This window comes from Amblyraja radiata, chromosome 24 (genome assembly GCF_010909765.2).
Source record: "Amblyraja radiata isolate CabotCenter1 chromosome 24, sAmbRad1.1.pri, whole genome shotgun sequence".
Taxonomy (NCBI): domain Eukaryota; kingdom Metazoa; phylum Chordata; class Chondrichthyes; order Rajiformes; family Rajidae; genus Amblyraja; species Amblyraja radiata.
The window spans coordinates 37,385,606-37,406,575 of record NC_045979.1 but is presented as its reverse complement, the minus strand read 5'-3'; the positions used below and the strand labels follow the sequence as shown (position 1 = coordinate 37,406,575).

The 20,970-nt window shown below is 42.2% G+C and overlaps 1 protein-coding gene across 1 annotated transcript in view; it reads right to left on the bottom strand.

Moving 5' to 3' along the window:
• Window positions 1-20,673, bottom strand: part of LOC116986652 (chitinase-3-like protein 1) — a 33,281-nt gene extending 12,608 nt beyond the window's left edge. Inside the window, exons 1-9 of the mRNA XM_033042225.1 lie at window positions 20,641-20,673; window positions 17,337-17,595; window positions 16,114-16,164; window positions 15,584-15,788; window positions 13,123-13,179; window positions 11,931-12,096; window positions 4,804-4,928; window positions 1,657-1,780; window positions 1,347-1,529 (exon numbers count right to left, since the gene is read on the bottom strand). Coding sequence (XP_032898116.1) covers window positions 1,347-1,529; window positions 1,657-1,780; window positions 4,804-4,928; window positions 11,931-12,096; window positions 13,123-13,179; window positions 15,584-15,788; window positions 16,114-16,164; window positions 17,337-17,595; window positions 20,641-20,673 — 1,203 coding nt within the window. The remainder of the gene's footprint in view (window positions 1-1,346; window positions 1,530-1,656; window positions 1,781-4,803; window positions 4,929-11,930; window positions 12,097-13,122; window positions 13,180-15,583; window positions 15,789-16,113; window positions 16,165-17,336; window positions 17,596-20,640) is intronic.
• Window positions 20,674-20,970: the final 297 nt, after the last annotated feature.

Below are 20,970 nucleotides of genomic sequence, written 5' to 3'. Positions count from 1 at the left end.
TTGGTTATGGTGCATACCGACTCCTACCTCAACAAAAACCTCAATCCATTACAGTTCGCCTACCGTCACAACAGGTCAACAGAGGATGCGATCTCTGGCTCTCCACTCCGCACTGGATCACTTGCACAATAAAAACACTTCTGTCAGGGTGTTGTTTATAGACTACTCGGCATTCAATACCACCATCCCCTCCAAGCTGGTTACCAAGCTCACGGAACTGCATCTCTGCGCTTCCCTCTGCAGGTGTACAGTAGAGAGCAAATTGATTGGGTGCATCATGGCCTGGTTTGGCAACTTGAACGCGCAGGAGCAGAAAGGTCTGCAAAAGGTTGTGAACACTGCCCAGTCCATTATCGGCTCTAACCTCCCCACCATCAAGGGATTTATTCGAGTCGCTGCCTCAAAAAGGCAGCCACAATCATCAGAGACCCACACCATCCTGGCCACACACTTATTTCACCATGCCATCGGGAAGAAGGTACAGGAGCCTGAAAACGTCCAGGTTCAGGAACAGCTTTTTCCCTTCAGCCATCAGGCTATAAAACACTACAACCTCAAATAAGTTCTGAACTTTAATAGACTATTATTATTATTAATGCACTGCTATTGTTTGTTTTTTGAGTGTGTGTGTGTATGTGGATATGTGTATACGTATATATGTGTGTGTACTTATGGGTAAGTGTATATACACACGGAACTTTTTTCTCTCTCTCATTTCTCATATTGTTTACAGTGTACTCTGTTTACATATTCTGTTGAGCTGCAGCAAGTAAGAATTTCATTATTCTATCTGGGACACTTGACAATAAAACATTCTTGACTCACTCTCCATCCTAACGTAGAATTCCACCATATTATGGTCACTGTTGCCCAAGTGGTCTTGCACAACAAGATCGCTAACTAATCCTTCCTCATTTGCACAATACCCAGTCAAGGATGTCCTGCCCTCTAGTCGGTTCCTCTACATATTGGTTTAAAAATCCATCCTGTGTACATTCCAGGAAATCCTCTTCCTCAGCACTGTTACCAATTTGGTTACCCCAACCTATATGTTGATTAAAGTTACCCATTGCTACATGCATCCCTAATTTCCTGCTTGATGCTATCCCAACTTCCCTACTGCTGTTTAGTGGTCTGTATACCACTCTAACAAGTGTTTTCTGTCCTTGGCCTATGGAGTGACCTATTGAGCATAGGTCACTCAAACCAGTGAAAAATGTGAAAGCAGTAGCATGCATCACAAATTAAGCCATGCACTTAAACGCAGGTAAAATAACTTACTATCTAATTATCAACTTGAATTGATGTAACCTGGCTCTACTAAAAATGTACACAAATTTAATCACCTCATAATTTGCCAGGATACCTTCTGCTTTCGTAATTGCGCCTTTCGGTCCAGGACCAGATGCTGGAGCACCAACCTTTATATCACTAGTAGTAAGTTTAAAGCTTCGTCCATAAGTTGGAATTCCAACTATCAGCTTACTTCTGGGTGTACCTTTGGTTCGATAATAATTAACAGTATACGCCTGCAAATGAGTTCAAGAAAAATTAAGCACATTTTCAAGCTATTATAAAAGTGATTCAAACATTATAGAACTTGAATGTGGCAGGGCTAGCGCTATACATATGCAAAATGGTAATTTGCAAACATACTGTATTGTAGTACACAAAGTCGAAACGATCTTGGCTTCCACGAAACAAAGGACTATGGTGTCCAGTGAAAGTGTTCCAGCCACCGGTGTAATCATAAGACATCACATGTATAAAGTCCAGTTGTCTAAAGAAGTGAAAATTTAATAAATGATAATTAACTGCAACACCAAATCTCTGTGGCCGATAAATAAACATGCATCTATATAAAACAATACATAATTTGTACACTTATCAGTTTTAATAATTTCTTTGTTGTTGAAACCCAGTTACTGCTTAAGGAAATGACACAAAATTTGCTCAAGGCAGTAAATATGATTCCAAAAGGTATATAATCATCAATAATAATTATATAATAATTCAATTTACATATTAGGCAAGTCCTCAGCTAATGAACTAATGGCACAAATTCAAATTATGCAAGGTTATGGAATTTCAATTCAATTAATTACCTAAATATGGATTAAAAAGCTATCATCAGTAATGTTAACCATGAGACCAACCATTTTTTGGGGAAAATTCAACTGGTTCACAGCTGCCTGAGAAGGAAGAAAACTGTCCATACTTACCTGGTGTGCCCAACATCAGAGTTTGAGCAAAGTGGTTTCTTCTGAAATGGCCTACAAAACCACTCGACTAAAACTCAGTAAGACTTTCAAAAAGCCTTTGACAAGGTCCCACGCAAGAGATTAGTGGGCAAAATTAAAGCACATAGTATTGGGGGTAGGGTATTGACATGGATAGAGAACTGGTTGGCAGACAGGAAGCAAAGGGGAGGAATTAACAGGTAGACACAAAATGCTAGAGTAACTCAGCTGGTGAGGCAACATCTCTGGAGAGAAGGAATGCGTGACGTTTCGGGTACAAAATGTGTAAGAAATAACTGCAGGAATTAACAGGTCCTTTTCAGAATGTTAGGCAGTGACTAGTGGGGTGCCGCAAGGAACAGTGATGGGACCCCAGTTATTTACTATATTAACTATTTAGACGAAATAATTAAATGTAACATCTCCAAGTTTGCAGATGACACAAAGCTGGGTGGCAGTGTGAGCTGCTAGGAGGATGCAATGAGGCTGCAGGGTGAATTGGATAGGTTGGGTGAGTGGGCAGATGCAGTATAATGTGGATAAATACAAGGTTTATCTACTTTGGTGGCAAGAACAAGGCAGCAGATTATTATCTGAATGGTGTCAGATTAGAAAAAGGGGAGGCAACGGGACATAGGGGGCCTTGTACAACCGTCACTGAAAGTAAGCATGCAGGTACAGCAGGCAGTGAAGAAAGGTAATGACATGTTGGCCTTCACAGCGAGAGGATTTGAGTATTGGAGCAAGGAGGTCCTACAGCATGTGTAGGAAAGAACTGCAGATGCTAGTTTAAATTGAAGATAGACACAAAACGCTGGAGTAACTCAGCGGGACATGCAGCCTCTCTGAAGAGAAGGAATGGGTGACATTTCGACTTGAGACCCTTCTTAAGACTGACATCAGTCTGAAGAAGGGTCTCTACCTGAAACATTACTCATTCCTTCTCTCCAGATGCTGCCTAACCGGCTGAGTTACTCCAGCATTTTGTGTCTAGGTCATATAGTTGTACTGGGCCCTGGTGAGATTGCACCTGGACTATTGTGTGTAGTTATGGTCTCCTGATTTGAGGAAGGATATTCTTGCTAACGAGGGAATGCAGTGTAGGTTCACCAGATTAATTCCTGGGATGGCGGGAGTGACATATGATGAAAGGATGGATCGACTGGGCTTATATTCATTGGAATTTAGGATGACAGGTTCTTATAGAAACATATACAATTCTTAAAGGATTGGACAGGCAAGTTGCTGAAAGATGTACCTCATGTTGGGGGATTCCAGAACCAGAGGTCACAGTTTAAAAATAAGGGGTAGGTGATTTGGGACCGAGATGAGGAAAACCTTTTCACCCAGAGAGTTGTGAATCTGTGGAATTCTCTGCCACAGAAGGCAGTGGAGACCAATTCACTGGATGTATTCAAGAGAGATTTTTTAGATATAGCTCTTGGGAATAACAGAATCGAGGGATATGGGGAGAAAGCAAGCACGTGGTACTGATTCTGGATGATCAGCCATGATCATAATGAATGGCTCAAAAGGCCAAACGGCCTACTGCACCTATTTTCTATGTTCCCTATAATGCTTGAATGACAACCTACCACTCACAAAGGAAATGGATTTGACAAAGGCAAAGACAAATCCAGCTAATCCAATGAAGGTTTCCACAGTTATAACAGAAAAGCAAAGATGAATACATTGGGAAAACAGTCCCACCGAATTGCCAAGTTACAGCCTAACGCAGACAGTCTCAAAAAATCATGTTCCTATTTAATATTATATAATCAATGGTTCACATCAAAGTTCCAAGGTCCTGCCATTAGCGTATGATATTCATAGACATTACATTTTAGACAACAGAACGGTTCCACAAACTGTCCAACTGTAATGGAAGAGTCCAACATGTGAGTGTAATGGTCGAAATGTTTGTCAGAATTGCCAAGAGAATAATTTACTGTGTGTAAAGAGTTCAGACTCACACAGGTTGAAGCACAAGCATCTTTATTGTTCAGGTCATTAACTACTAAGCAGATCATCACAAGTCACACTGCTACTCTAACTGGTAGACAGTGGGTAGGATCTTAAACTATGAATGTTATAATTGGCGGGGTTATAATTACTAAGCATGCTAATTGGCTAACATGCTATAGACAATCTACACCGTGGTAATCTTTCATGTCCCTCCATTCTAATACTCTACACGTGACATTAATAAATCCTTGCGTTTATTAGACACAACAAAGACTGTCCTCACAAGATTCCACCTGTCTTCCTGAAGACTATAGCTACAAAAGCAGCTGTTCTTCCAGCAATGCTGTTCCACTTTGCACTAACACTGGCACCCAGCAAAGTCAAAAAGTGCCCAAAATGTGCTGTCCGCAAAAAGCTGAATAAATCTTATCTAGCTATTTATCAATTCAACTTAATCTCAATCACCAAAGTGATGAAATGAACCTCATCATTAACTAAAATCTCCTCACCTACATTGTTTTGTTCGTTGGTCTTGACCTGAAGTTACAGAAAGAAAGGTACATCACAAAAATATCTAACCCCAAAAGTTTATACTTACTCAGCAATTTTAGCCACTTCATAACTATCATCAATGGTGCCTTTAGCAGCAGCCACAGCAGCTGTAATCAGTAATCTAGGTTTTCCTGATGTTTTTCCTTCCTTTACAAAAGCAGCTTTCATTTCCTGGGGGCACACATAACCAAATGGATAACATTATGGCCGATGATCTCAGCAGATGTTTATTGTGATGACCAGAGATAACAGTAACAAAATTGTAATCATCCCTTTATCCAAGACATATCCATTTCCATAAACAAACTTCCAAAGCAACAACATTTAATACAGGTCTCCTGAAACCAGTGGAGGAACATGTAATATTAAAAAATTGCAACCTACTTACATCACCTGTCCTGAAAAAGCCAGAGTTAAAATCTGTTGGGAAGTATTGGAAATTCTCCTTAGCTTTTAATAGGTCGCAATTCAAACAAATTTCAGTGGGATAATAATATATCACCATGCAGTCCACGTTAAGTTTGGAGCTAAGAACAGACCTTTCAAATTCCAACATAAATTAATAATTTATTAAAACAATCATTTGTTATACTAATAAATAACATAGGTTCACAAACTAACTATCTTCTTCACACATATCAACAGTTACAATGCAAGTCTGGCTACTGGCTAACAAATTAAAAAATGTTAGTAGCAATTAAAAATGCCATTATCTCTGGTGCACCCCAAGAATTTATCCCGTATGCTGTCCTAAATCTCATTCATCCCAGCCCCCCGGCACCATCATCTGAAATCACAGCATCAGTTGATGACAGCCATCATCGACTCAATTGACCTTCCAGCACCTTTGTTAGAATGCTGATCAGACACACAGCAGGTCATTGAGAAAGTTCTTATTGTTAAACATCGGGAAGACCCAACTCCTAGCTTTGCCTTCCCAAGCCCTTCCTACTTTCAGCAGATATTCCTCCCATGATTCTCCATTAAAGCTTAGTGATTTGCTAGATCTTTGACCAATCATTCTGGAATCTTAAACTGTCCAGCGTAAATTTAGGTTGATAATCTCTGCATATTACTAAAACTCTCATCTTGTTTGTTTGTTTGTTACTATCCATCCATCCATCTATCGATCCATCTATCCGTGTTTGCCCATGTGATCCTGGACCTACGCCAAAACGGAACATGATTGCGGCAAATTTTTTTGCACCACATTAATCACAATTGTCCCATGTTTGTTTTGTGTCGTTTCGTTCAGATTGGTGTTATATTTCACAAGTTAGACATTTTTTAATTTATAAAACCCCAATTTAAGAAATTCGTCCCTGTGCTTTCAGCTATGACGTCATAATAGGATCGTAGCCCTGCTCGCAACATTGTTGCTATCCAAGTACACCGAGTCCTGCTAGCTCTAGTAGGTGCAAATGCATTTTTCTTAAAGTCACAGTACACTGAATGTTTTTGAAAGTTTAAAGTGAGGGAGGGTGAATAAGGCAAAATAAGCAGCCCATGCGCAGTTGGGGGCTATGGGTGAGTGGTGGAATATTGCGTTGTGGGAATGGCTTGCATTGGGGGAATGGGTGTGTGGCGGAACACTGCGTTGGGGAATGGATTGCGTTGGGGGATCACGCCTCCCGTATGATAGGGACCCAACGGGTCCCACCTGGTCTAGAGAAGGATTTGCACTGGCAGTTAGGCAATTACAATGTTGCTATCCCAGAACACTGAGTCCTTCACAGCAAATGTCCTTCAGGGAAAGAATCTGCCAGCCTAACCCAGCACACCAAAGTTTAATGATTAGATTTGGATAACAAAACATGGCCTTGTCAGTGGCACCTACATCATATTTTAAAAAATGCAATTGCACTAAGATTTAGAGTTTAAAATGAGGGAGGGGGAAAAAGAGCCGCCCTGCACAGTTGGGAGCTACAGGTGAGTGGTGGAATATTGCACTGGGGGAAATGGATTGCGTTGGTGGAACGGGTAAGTGGTGGAATCTCACGTTGGGGAACGGATTGTGTTGGGGGACCAGGCCTTCCGTGGAGGCTATGGGTGAGTGTTGGAATATTACGTTGGGGGAACGGGTTACATTGGGGGAATGGATGAGTGGTGGAAACGAGTTGCGTTGGGGGAACGGGTGAGTGGTGGATTATTGCATTGGGGAACGAGGCACAATGGGTCCCACTTGGTTTAGTGAAACTCTAGACATTTGATGGAACAATGTCATTATAACATCAACCATACCAGTGTCCACACTTGCACCACAGAATTGTGCAGAACATAAATGACACCTTGTCTATATCGACTATTAGGCCTAACCTCATAACCTGGTGTCAAGACAATATTTCCCTCAACGCGAGCAAGACAAAGGACATTGTGATCGATTTTAGAAAGCAATGTGGTGCACATCCCCAGTTTACATGGATGGCACCGAAGTAGAGATGGGTGGAATATCACTAACAACTTGTCCTGGACTTGTCCATATCAAAGATAAGCCCAAGAAAGCACACCAATGCCTCTACTTCTTTAGAAGGCTTTGGAAGTTTGCCATGGCCCCAACAACTCTCACTAACTTCTACAGAAGCACTGTAGAAAGCATTTTATTAGCATACATCTCAGCATGATTTTGGAACAGCTCCATCCAAGACCACAAGAAATCGGGGAGAATAATGGACACAGTCCAGACCATCTCGCGAGCCAAACTCTCTTTCATTGACTTCATTTGCACTTCACACTGCATCAGCAAGGCCACCAGCATAATCGAGGATGAACCGTACCCCGGCCTCACCTCTCCCATCAGTTAAGAGGTACATATGTGTGAAAACACATACTTCCAGATTCAGGGAGTTTCTTCACAGCTGTTATCAGACTGAGCCATCCTGACCAACTAAAGAGCAGTCCTGACCTACCATCTACCTCATTGAAGATGCTCCGATTTCTTTAATCAGACTTTACCTTGAAATGAACGTTATTCACTTTATCCGTCATCTGTACACTGTGGACGGCGTGATTGTAATAATGTATAGTCTTTCCGCTGACGTGACAATAACCTGGCATTACATCACTCCAGTCCTCAAACAACTTCACTGGCTTCCCATCTCCCACCGGATCACCTACAAAATCCTAGGTACACAAAATTGCTGGGGAAACTCAGCGGGTGCAGCAGCATCTATGGAGCGAATGAAATAGGCGACGTTTCGGGCCGAAACCCTTCTTCAGACTGATGGGGGGTGGGGGGAAAGAAAGAAGGAAAAGGGGAGGAGGAGGAGGAGGAGGAGCCCGAGGGCGGGCAGATGGGAGGGTGGGAGGAGACAGCTAGAGGGTTAAGGAAAGGGAGGAGACAGCAAGGGCTAGCCAAATTGGGAGAATTCAATGGCTTTAACATTGAATTCTCCCAATTTGGCTAGCCCTTGCTGTCTCCTCCCCTTCCTTAACCCTCTAGCTGTCTCCTCCCACCCTCCCATCCGCCCGCCCTCGGGCTCCTCCTCCCCCTCCCCTTTTCCTTCTTTCTTTCCCCCCCCCCCCCCCCCCCCCCATCAGTCTGAAGAAGGGTTTCGGCCCGAAACGTCGCCTATTTCCTTCGCTCCATAGATGCTGCTGCACCCGCTGAGTTTCCCCAGCAATTTTGTGTACCTTCGATATTCCAGCATCTGCAGTTCCCTTTTGAACACCTACAAAATCCTGATCCTCACCTACCAAGCCCTCCAGCATCTGCCCCCCCCCCCCCACCCCCCCATATCTCACTGACCTCCTCTCCCCCTACCAACCCTCACGATCCCTCAGATCCACATCAGCCGGTCTCCTCTCCATCCACAAGTCCAACCTCCGCAGTTTTGGGGACAGAGCCTTCTCCAGGGCAGCTCCCAGGCTCTGGAATTCCCTCCCCCAACTGGTCCGCAATTCCGTGTCCCTCACCATCTTCCAGTCCCGCCTCAAGACCCATCTCTTCACCTCTGCCTATCCTTAGCCCCACGTCCCCCTCCCTTTTAATCTGTGCATTAATTGCCTCATATTGTGTTTTGTATTAAATTCTGTCTTTACTTTGTGTACTAGTCATGTCTCTACTATTTATTTCATTCTCCTTACATGTTTTTCCTCTACCTGCTAAATTTTTGTAAGGTGTCCTTGACTCTTGAAAGGCGCCCATAAATAAAATGTATTATTATTATTAATAACCTAAACTGCTTAAATTTGATGGAATGGTCAGTAAAACCCTAACCATAGCAGTGTTTACCACAGAAATTGTAAAGAAAATAAATGGCACCTCATCAATGCTGACTGTTACGCCTATCTAATTTATCCCATTTTTCTCCAATAAACCTAAATGCCTCTTGGTTTTACTTATACAAGTATCTATCATAATGTATTTTTACAATTATAAATGTATCTGCCTCTATCACCTCCTATGATTGCGTTGGTCACAATTAAATTTGATGGAATGGTCAGTAAAACCCTAACCATAGCAGTGTTTACCACAGAAATTGTAAAGAAAATAAATGGCACCTCATCAATGCTGACTGTTACGCCTATCTAATTTATCCCATTTTTCTCCAATAAACCTAAATGCCTCTTGGTTTTACTTATACAAGTATCTATCATAATGTATTTTTACAATTATAAATGTATCTGCCTCTATCACCTCCTATGATTGCGTTGGTCACAATGATCACAAATAGTGACCATCTTCCCCATCTCTGGGAAAAAGTATCTTGCTTATCTGTGCCACACATGATTTTATAAACATCTGTAATGTCAACCCTCAGCTCCCTGCACACCAGTGATAATTAAACCAGCCTATTCAATCTCTGCTGATAACTAAAGCCCTCCATTCCAGGAAACATCCTGGTGAATCTCTTTGCACATTCTCCGTACCTGCTACCATGTCCTTCCCCTAATGTAGTGACGAGAACTGTACATAATACTCCAGCTGCTGTCAAACCAATGCTTTGTACCATGGCAACATAATGTCTCAACTATCATACTCAATGTCCTGAATAGGTTCATGAGTCATAGGGCAGAATTAGGCAATTCAACCCATCTAGTCAGATCAGCCATTCAATCTTGGCTGATTTATCTTTCCCATTGAACTTCATTCTCCTGCCTTCTGCCTTTAGACTTTGACACGTTCACTAATCAAGAAACTGTCAATATCAGCTTTAGAAATACCCAATGACAGCCTCCACTTCCGTCTGTGGCAATTAATTCTACAAATTCACCAACCCGACTAAAGAAATTCCTTCATATCTTTAGAAAAAATAGCGGCGACTAGAATGAAGTCGCCATGGAGAGTAGCCAGAATTCACATGCCGTAGATGAGTCTCCAGGATGTCATAATGGGTGGCCAGGAGGTTGGAGGTTCTCATAGGTTGTAGCCGGTGCTGACCAGTGAATTTCATTGGCTCACTGGAAAAAAAAGGTAAGCAGTAGTTTTCAGAACCAAGGATAACCGACCGGTAATGTGAAATGTCTGCCGAGCTTCACACCCGATCTCTGGCTTCTTGAAAGTTGTCTCCACGCCTTCTCCCCCTGTCTTTTAAAGGGCTTAATTTCGTCTGATTAGGCCGATTAGGAAAAGGGGAGATGAAACGAGACCTGGGTGTCATGGTACACCAGTCATTGAAAGTAGGCATGCAGGTGCAGCAGGCAGTGAAGAAAGCGAATGGTATGTTAGCATTCATAGCAAAAGGATTTGCGTATAAGAGCAGGGAGGTTCTACTGCAGTTGTACAGGGTCTTGGTGAGACCACACCTGGAGTATTGCGTACAGTTTTGGTCTCCTAATCTGAGGAAAGACATTCTTGCCAGAGAGAGGGAGTACAGAGAAGGTTCACCAGACTGATTCCTGGGATGGCAGGACTTTCACATGAAGAAAGACTGGATAGACTCGGCTTGTACTCGCTAGAATTTAGAAGATTGAGGGAGGATCTTATAGAAACGTACAAAATTCTTAAGAGGTTGGGCAGGCTAGGTGCAGGAAGATTATTCCCGATGTTGGGGAAGTCCAGAACAAGGGGTCACAGTTTAAGGATAAGGGGGAAGTCTTTTAGGACCGAGATGAGAAAACCATTTTTTACACAGAGTGATGAATCTGTGAAAAACTCTGCCACAGAAGGTAGTTGAGGCCAGTTCATTGGCTATATTTAAGAGGGAGTTAGATGAGGCCCTTGTGGCTAAAGGGATCAGGGGGTATGGAGAGGGCAGGTACAGGATACTGAGTTGGATGATCAGCCATGATCATATTGAATGGCGGTGCAGGCTTCGAAGGGCCGAATGGCCTACTCCTGCACCTATTTTCTATGTTTCTATGTCTTCATTACTGCGCCAACCTTCCTGTTCATTGCAGTGTGTGTCTGTATCCCCTTGGCTTTGCACCGTGTGAATTTTTTACACAGTGCTGCTCCCGCTTGCCCTGCCCCGCGCCTGCATAACTGGCTAGTGAAGGAAGATGTGTGTGTGTGGGTGTGTGTCTCTGTGTCTGTGTGCACGAGACTTGCCAGTCGCCGGCAGCCCGCTGAAAAATCACCTAAGTGGGACAGGTCCATTACTATCAATTCACCTGTAAAATTAATCTTTTGGGAATCTTGCACCACCACTCCCAAGTCCCTTTGCACCTCCAATTTCCAAATCCACTAACCATTTAGAAAATTACCTATGCCTTTATTCCTGTTTTTAAAGTGCATGACTACACACTTTGCTACGCTGTATTACACCTGCCACTTCTTTGCCACTCTCCCAACTTGCCCACGTACTTCCGCAGGCTTGCTGCTTTTTCTACACTACCTCTCCCATCACCTACCTTCTCATCATCCTCAAACTTGGCCACAAAGCCATCAATTCCCGTCAGGCAACCATACCAAATGTCTTCTTCACTATCTATACACCTGTTTCACCACATTCCAGGCTATGTTCTTTTACCCCAAGATCCCTCTGCCAACACTCCTGAGGTCTTCCCATTTACTTTATATGTCCTACTACAATTGGACGTCCCAAAGTGCATTACTTGGTACAAACAAATCTGGGACATTTACCAAAATAATAATTTCTATTTGAACAATTTAATCTGCAAGTTAAAATAAATAATGGCACACACTGTCATAAGATTAATAACACTTCATAATCAATAATCAAGCAGCACCGCTCTTTTAACATAATTTAATCTGAATACAGATTTATTTACCTTTACCAATGCTGTGAAACGCTGTTTATTTTCTGGTGGATTTCCAACGGAACCTGGATATTCCCAATCCAGATCAAAACCATCAAACTGGTACTTCCTCACAAAACTAATCACAGAATTGATAAATCCTTGTCTATTTGCCAGAGTAGACACCATGCTATTAAAGCTGAGGGAGAACCCAGAGCGGGAGAAGGAAATAATAAGAATTGGTCAAATTATTTAATTGACATTTGTAAGAATGTAAACAAACTTATGTTGGTGACATATTTGATTGAAAAATACATGTAATTAAATTAAATTACATATTTTCCAGACAAAAATGCAGACTGCGGTTTAATACATACTTTTTGAAATATAAATGCTAGGTAAATAAGAAACAACTACTTTTAAATTGATTAATACTATAAGCTGTCATTAAGCATAATTGTGGTTAGCTCTCGGTCTCCCTTATTAAATGGCATTATACGAAAACTGTAAATTTGATTCTAAATTTAGCACTAGATCTGTTCAGATACCTGCATCATTCAGACAATGTATGAAAAAGGGAGATCAGTGATGGATTCAGTTGCCACCACTTTAATTGCATCCACCCTCTCCTCAAGTATTTCAGAAGGAATTAAATAAGATCATGGATGAAGCTGGATAAAATAGTCCCGGATGCAGCTTAGAGTTACTATTATTACTTTGTTATCATTTGATAATAACCTGCTCTCATATAATGCTTTGTAAAACTGAGACTCTTGGGGAGGGATGATTGAAAAAATGGACCCTATTTGATTCCGATTTCACCACTTTATGTATGACCCATTTCACATCGACTCCCCCTTCCTTCCCCACCCCAAACCCTAAGTATTCACATTCAAAGTGCTTCAAACCCGAGCTCAACAGTAATAGGGTTGGGGAGAGTTGGGTAGAAGAGAGAAAAGGTTAGTTTGCAACACATGCACTGGGATAGGAAGTCAGAAAAAAATATTAGTAAAAAATAATAATAATAAAAATAAAAGTCTGCCGCAAACATTAATGAACTCCTGCTTTTAAGACTATTGGGACCTCCAGTCCTCTGACCAAGCTACTTCAGTGATTTTGACCTCTCTAGTGGTATATATTTAAAATCTTTTACAGGAAAATATTATGAATACTTGACATCTGTTACATTTATATAGTTTGTTAATGTGCATGAATGCATACTTACAGTGTAGAACCAAAAGTTGCCCCTCCTATTGCCAGCAGTGTCTTCAACTTGGTATTCCTTCAAGCAATAAAATAATTTTCAATATATTCAAGTGCGTTTGTGTGTGTTTTGCATGTTCTCCCTGAGTGGGTTTCCTCCAGATACTCCAGTTTCCTCCCAATACTCCAGTTTCCTCCCACATCCCAGACATGTGAGTTTGTAGGTTATTTGGACTCTGTAAATTGCCCCTAATAAGTAGGGAGTGGGATAACGTAGAACTTGTGTGAATGGGTGATCCATGGTTGGCTTAGTGGGCTGAAGGGCCTGTTTCCATGCTGTACCCATAATCAAAATGAGCCCCAGGTCTCTGCCAACCCAAAATGAGCCCCAAGTCTCTTTTATCCCAACAGCACATGAAAACAACCAGTATATTTGCAGAGCTTGAGAATAACTCAAACCCATTATTGGTTTCTCTTGAATTCTTTTCAATTCCAAGATTGAAAGTTTACCTCTGAATTCCAAACTGAAATTGTATCATGCAAATCTACTTCCCTAATTAGCAATATTAGTAAATAAATTAAAAAGTCAATAATAAATTTACTAACATTCCCAGAAATTATTACCAGCCCCTATTTGGTAGAAAGGTACCAGTGCACACCTTTAATCAATACTAGATTAAGTTAGACCTGTTGGGTCCCTGTCATACGGATTCCACCACTCACACATAGCCCCCCCAACTGCGCAGGCGCAGCTCATTTTCCCTCATCCCCCAGCGCTCCCTCCCCCTCCCCAATCCCTCCCTCTCCTTTCACCTACCCTCGGTCACTCTCTCCCTCCCTCCATAACTCCTCTCCCCTCCTTATCCCCCCTCGCCTCACCTCCGCCTATCCTCCTCCACTATCCCTCACCTCCCTCACTACCCTCCTCTCCCTCACCCTCTATTCCCCCTCCTCTCCTCCCCCACTTTCCCCTCACTTCCTCCCTAACCCCTCCTCTCCCTCAATCCCCCCACTCTCCCTCCTCACCTCCCCAGGTATTTCCCACTCCCTAACTCCCCCACTCCTCTCCTACTATTCCCCTTCCTCCCCCACTCTACCTCCTCACCTCCCCCACTTTCCCCCCTCTCCCTCCCTACCCACTCCTCTCCCTCAATTCTCTCCACACACTCCCTCCTCACCTCCACAGGTCTCGAGGGTGTCACTCCTTTCCGTCCATGCGTGCCCAGAGCCAGCTGCGCCGTCGGTCTCAGAGCTAGGCTCAGCGCCCAGGCCTCCGATCGGCGCTGCCTCTCCCCAACCGGTCTCTTCCCGTCCCCGCAGCCCCAACCCGAGCCCCAGCGCCAAATCCCCACGGGCCCAGAGTAGCAGTAAAATGCTGTTTTAATATCTTACCTGTATCGCTGAGACAGACAGAGACAGGCAGAGAGAGAAAGCCAGAGAGAGAGAGAGAGAGAGAGAGAAAGCCAGAGAGAGGGAGAGAGAGAAAGCCAGAGAGAGAGAAAGCCTGAGAGAGAAAGAGAGAGACAGAGAGAGACACAGAGAGAGACACAGAGAGAGACTTAGACAGAGAGAGAGAGACTTAGACACAGAGACAGACTTAGACACAGAGACAGACTTAGACACAGAGACAGACTTAGACACAGAGACAGACTTAGACACAGAGACAGACTTAGCCAGCGAGAGAGAGAGTGTGAGAGAGCCAGACAGCGAGAGAGAGAGACTAGACCTGTTCGGTCCGTCACACGAGATGCCTGGTCCTCCAACGCAATATTCCACCACTCACCCTTTTCCCCAACACGTCATATTGAACGGCGGTGCTGGCATGAAGGGCTGAATGGCCTACTCCTGCACCTATTTTCTATGTTTTTATACCATCCCAAAAGAAAGCACTGATTATTATTTTAACTGATTATTACTTGTATTCACAAATGGAAACACTTTTTCTCACAGAGAGTTGTGAGTCTGTGGAATTCTCTGCCTCAGAGGGCGGTTCTCTGGATACTTTCAAGATATATCCCCTGACTCCGCTATCTTTAAGAGCCCTATCTAGTTCTCTCTCTATTCAAGAGAGAGCTAGATAGGGTTCTTAAAGATAGCAGAGTCAGGGGATATAGGTAGAAGACAGGAACAGGGTACTGATTGGGGATGATCAGCCATGATCACATTGAATGGTGGTGTTGGCTCAAAGGGACGAATGGCCTACTCTTGCACCTATTGTCTACTTTTTCAAATTACAGCGTAGAGATACTGCTCAAGATGATTTTTGGGTAACTACAAATTCTTGCATAAATGAGTTCCCATTCAGGAAAGTCAGAAACATTAAAAACATGTTCTATATTAAACAGCACTTTTACCCCTACTTTGAAAACATAAGGAATTTAAGAGGAGCAATAGAAGTACAGAAGATAAGGTTGGATATGGGAAAGACATGAGTTGCAACTTTTATTTTGGAAAAGAACTATAAGGAATGCATGTTTACTCACTTCAGTTTCAGATTATTAAATGTTTTGTAAAACGATTCATCATTCCATTCGACTTTCATAACTTTATGATTTGCATCCATTTTGACAAAAGCATACACCAGATGGGTGCACAGAAAAGGGTCAATCGCCTGAGGCATGTAACGACCAATCCCAGTTCTATACTGTGCCCAGTTTGTGAAATAACAGACAAGTTTGAAATTACTGCCTAAAATGGAAATATTAAAAAATAAATGTAGTACAATATTTATGCAGTTGACAGCAAAATCAATCAGTATTTAACCTGTGTTATCTCTACAACGATTAAAATTTTACATAAGATCTCTTCTGTTCAACATAGCCACTTATTTTTTGATGATTACTAAAAATATTTAAACAATGCGTACTGTTTTAAAATGTTCCCATAAATATTTAAATACCTGTCCAATATGCAGATTCTGAGTTTATTGTTTACCCATTTACAACATTCTAAGAAAAAAGAACGTTGAGGTATGAAGCACTGTTTTGCATTTGCGAGCAATATTGTGACTCACCAAGTTGCAATTGAGATAAAATGATGAGTCCTAAAAGAACAAAGGAGAAAAATAAGCAGAAAATATGTTATGTAGATTTTACCAATCCACAATGTAATCAACAGCCTGTCACTTTCAACAAGGCAAGACTTAAATTTTTTTTTGCACATGGGGAAAAACTGGACAAGTTCTGAGTGAAGGTCAGGGATCTGAAATGTTAAATGTTTCTTTTATCAAAGATATTCCATGACCTGGTGAGCATCTCCAGCAGTTTCTGTTTAACATTTCCAGACTCTGGAGTTCTTTGTTTTTAAAAAAAAAATCCATGTAATTTACTGCAACTTCTCTTCCAGGAATGGCTGGAATGAGGGAAATCTTCTCCTCTGATGAGAGTTTTAATTGTCTCTTTTAAATAAGCACAGTAGATAAACATAATGAACAGGCTGATCGGCCTTCAATGTCTCTGCCGAACATGATGCCAAGACCATCACTTATTTGCCTGCACATAACCCATATCCCTCCATAATAAACATTTGAAGTCTCTTTGCAGTATTCAGGAAATTTGACCAGAAAGGGACAGCTTTTCATCTTGACCAAAACCATCTATGACCTTCCCTTCTCAAGGTAACACAACGGGCAACAAATATCACCCTTGCTAATAATATCTACGTTCCAAACTAAACATTAAAAAACTATAGGCATTACATATCCACTACCTGTCTCCCCTGAACCTGACTGTGGCCATGGGGACTCTCAGAAGGATAACTAAGGTTCCAGTTGCATTTCACTTACAAAACTGGAGCTTTAATCTATGGATCTAATATGTATAGCAGTATAGACACTTCTACAATACAATACAATGCAATTTATTTGTGTTATTTGAACCTCATTGAGGTTCAAACGAAATTTGGGTTCTGCAGTCATACATACAAGAAAAAGAACCAAGACACAACACAATTTACACAAACATCCATCACAGTGAATCTCCTCCTCACTGTGATGGAAGGCAAAGTCTTATCTATACAAATAAACTAAATATTCGTTGTGTCGCCTTCGTTTGTCCATTTACTTTGTCACTGAACGTTTGGTGGAGCTAAAAACACCACCAAAAGTTCACACTCTGCAGCAGAATGTAATTGTATGTGTGGGAGGGAAGGAACTGCAGCTGCTGGTTTACACCGAAGATAATGTATGTGTCATTTGTTCAACGCTTACTTTTAGTTATTTTCAAAAAACATTCTTACCAAAGAGGCCAAACATTGTTCCAGCGTTTTGATGCAGTTTTATTATTATATTCGCGGTTTCCTCAGCGGGCACCGGCCGCTCGTGTCTCTCCTCCTCCTCCTCCTCCTCGACGGCCGACGGACAACCACCGCTCCCGCCAAAACCCGGCGCGTGCGCAGAGCCGGCGGGACGCGCACACCCTGTGCCGCGCATGCGCAGCGGCGGCCGGGAAGAAGCGGCGTCGGCGTCATCGTGCAGCGTCAACTGGTCTACAGCCGCCTTTTTACACAAACATCTTTTCACTATCTCAAAAAAACCACCCACTTGTATCTTCGGCAAACTTGCTAATCTTGGTACAAAAGGGGACAGTTATAATATACCAATAATAAAACCGCAGTGACGTAAACAGATTCAATAAGTCTGAAGAAGAGTCCCAACCAAAGATACTCGAGGAGCTCCTCTAGTATCTTTGGTCCCAACCCCAAACATCTGAACATTCCCACCACTGATTCTGCCTGACCCGCTGAGTTCCCCCAGCACTTTTTGTTTTGCTGAGATTCCAGCATTTGCAATTCTTTGCGTCTCCCTCCATCTAACGGTGCAGATGCAGTGAGCATTTATATGCAGTCTTTAAATTGAGCATTTTAATGGGGTTCCATGCTCTGCCCCAGTTCCTGGTTGCTTTTGGTTCCATTGCCTATTATTTGCGTACTATGTTTCCGGTCTATCCAACGGATTCTCCTCTCGGATTCTTATTCACACTGCCAAGCTGCTCTAAACTCTCTCCAAAATCATCACATCGTTCCTTTACAAAGTATTAGTTCCGTTTCAGTTGCAGTGTAACACATTTGACTTGTCCTGGTCTCATCTGTCCCATCCCTAGTAGTTTGTAGTAGTAATACTAGACGTTCTGCTACCCTCAAGGGTAGGGGAAGGATATATACCTTCTCCAGTCACCTTCCTTGGATCACAATTGATCAAACATTACCCGAAACATGTCAGAAGTCAGCTTTAGCAGATTTGGATGCAACCATATCATAACTAGAGTTTTCTTCAGTATAGGGGGTTGCACGTAAGGTCATCGGGTCATAGGGTTTGACGCACAGAGCCGCTCAATCCATCTGGAGGACATCGCAGCTTCTGGTATGTTGTTAACACACGAAACGCGTACTTTCCTACCTGCTAAAAATCGCCAAAATTGTGAATTTGTGCGCTGTAAAGAATTGTGGAAGTCGGGGTAAACGTGAGAGACATGTACCCAACATCAGAATTCCAAAGGTGAAACGAAATGAAGGTAAAGAGAAGCGAGAGCTGAAGGGAAAACAACAGCTAAAGTGCTTGGCGAACATTGGCCGTGCAGATATCGAAATTGAAAATATTGGGAATTTCGCGTTTGCTCACTGCATTTCATCAACAGTATGGCATTATTTGTGTTTTTTCTTGATTCCTTTGGTATCTAAAAAGTCTCAGAAGTGATAAAGCTGGCTGTAAATTTTTTAAATCGCCTATGGTTCTGAAGTGGGTTTTTACATGCAAAAAGAAAACGCTTCTGAAGCTAGTTATCATTAAACAAATCTCCAGACTTACGAGTGGTATGTGGAAAAGTAAAGGGCCTGTCCCACTTACGTGTCCTTGGCACGCAAATTACGCGGCCTCGTTGAGCCGCGACGGTCCCACGAAGGTCGCGCGAGATTTCATGCATACGCACAGCCGTCTGGAGCGCGTGACGTCATTTGAAAATGGAGAGAAGCAATGGGTGATGTTTCGTGTCGAGACTCTTCTTCAGTCTGAAAAGGGTCTTGACTTGAAACGTCACCCATTGCTTCTCTCCAGAGATGCTGCCGGTCCTGCTGAGTTACACCTGCATTTTGTGTCCATCTTCAATTTTCTTGGCCCCGCTCTGGGAGAAGCCCAAGCCAATTAACCTATAAACCTGTATGTCTTTGGAGTGTTGGAGGAAATTGTATATGATAAAACCCACGCATGGGTGAACGTCCAAACTCCGTAGACAGCCGTAGTTGGTATCGAACCCGGGGCTCTGGAGCTGCACGCGCTGTAAGGCAGCAACTCTACTGTGCTGCCCACGAGGCTTCCTGTGGGTGCTCATTGTATAGAACTCTTAATAATAATTCTGTAGTTACAAGGAGAGATTAGAAAGGCTCTGTATATTCTTACTGGAACCTCACTTAGGTTGGGGTGACTTCACTTAGGTTTATATGATGAGGGACATCATTGGGGTAGTTGGAATTTTATCTCCAGTGCAAGGCCGTTTACAGGAGGAATTTAAAGGACTGAGAGGTCAGTTTTTTTTACACAGAAGGTAGTGAAAAGCTGCCAGAGGTTGGATGGGTTCAGATATAATTAAAATGTTTAAAAAGCATTTGGAACAGATATAAGAAAATGTAAAGGATTGTGGGATTGTAGACTGGAATTCTCTGCCTCAGAGGGCGGTGGAGGCAGTCAGGGGATATGGGGAGAAGGCAGGAACGGGATACTGATTGGGGATGATCAGCCATGATCACATTGAAGGTGCTGGCTCAAAGGGCCAAATGGCCTACTCCTGCACCTATTGTCTATTGTCTATTGGCTTAATGCGGGGAAATGCTTTTTAGTTAGATAGACGAGCTGGGCCAAAGAGGCCTTTCTTCTGTGCTATATGCTTCTATTGTGCATTGTTCTTTCTATGTAACCGATAATTATGTCCAACCTGATACCACACTCGTTAAACAATCTGAGTACAAAAAGGATAAGTTTATTAAATTGATTGGAATATAATGAATTTGAACAGAATATTTTTTTTAAATAACGTACCAGACTACAAAATATAAGTTATGTGAAATGGAGAACATTCCCTTATCAAGGCAGTATAATATCATTACCCACAATTGTTTTTTAAAAACACAGCATCAATGAATAATAAAACATTGAAGTTATTACATGAAAAATCCTGCCAATATATATTTAAAAGTACATTTTGGCTTAAGTTTGTCAAAGACTCATACAGCACGGAAACGGGCCCTTTGAACCAATTTGCCCATGCTGACCAACCACACTAGTCATGATCAACCATGATCACAGTGAATGGTGGTGGTGGCTCGAAGGGCCGAATCTCCTACTCTGGCACCTATTGTCTATTATCACCTGCCCATGTTTGGCCCCTATCCCTCTAAACCTTTCCCCTCCGTGTACCTGACCAAATGTATTTTACATGTTTTTAAAGTCCCTGCCTCATCTATATCCTCTGACAGTTAGTTTCTTATATGCACCACCATGTCGGTGGGAAAAGTTGCCCCTTAGATTCCTATTAAATCTTTCCCCTCTCACCTTAAACCTGTGTCCCCGGTGTTTGGACTTCATGACTGAACAAGGTTAGAATTCCTAAGGATGTAGCTTGGAATAAGTGACTTCAGGAGCAATTGTCAATTGGAAAATGGAGGTTATTAAGAGCACATTTATCTAATATATTTGTTACAGAGAATAGGAATTTTCTAAATGCTAGCTGATTTAAGAATTTTTCAAATAGGATAATGTTCAGTAAGGTGGAGATTTCCAAATACATTTGTACTGTGGTTCTCAGTAATACTATTCAAATTACCCTTTGGTTAGTTTAATGAAAAAGCCAATCAACAAACTTTCTCCTCGATTGTGTTCATG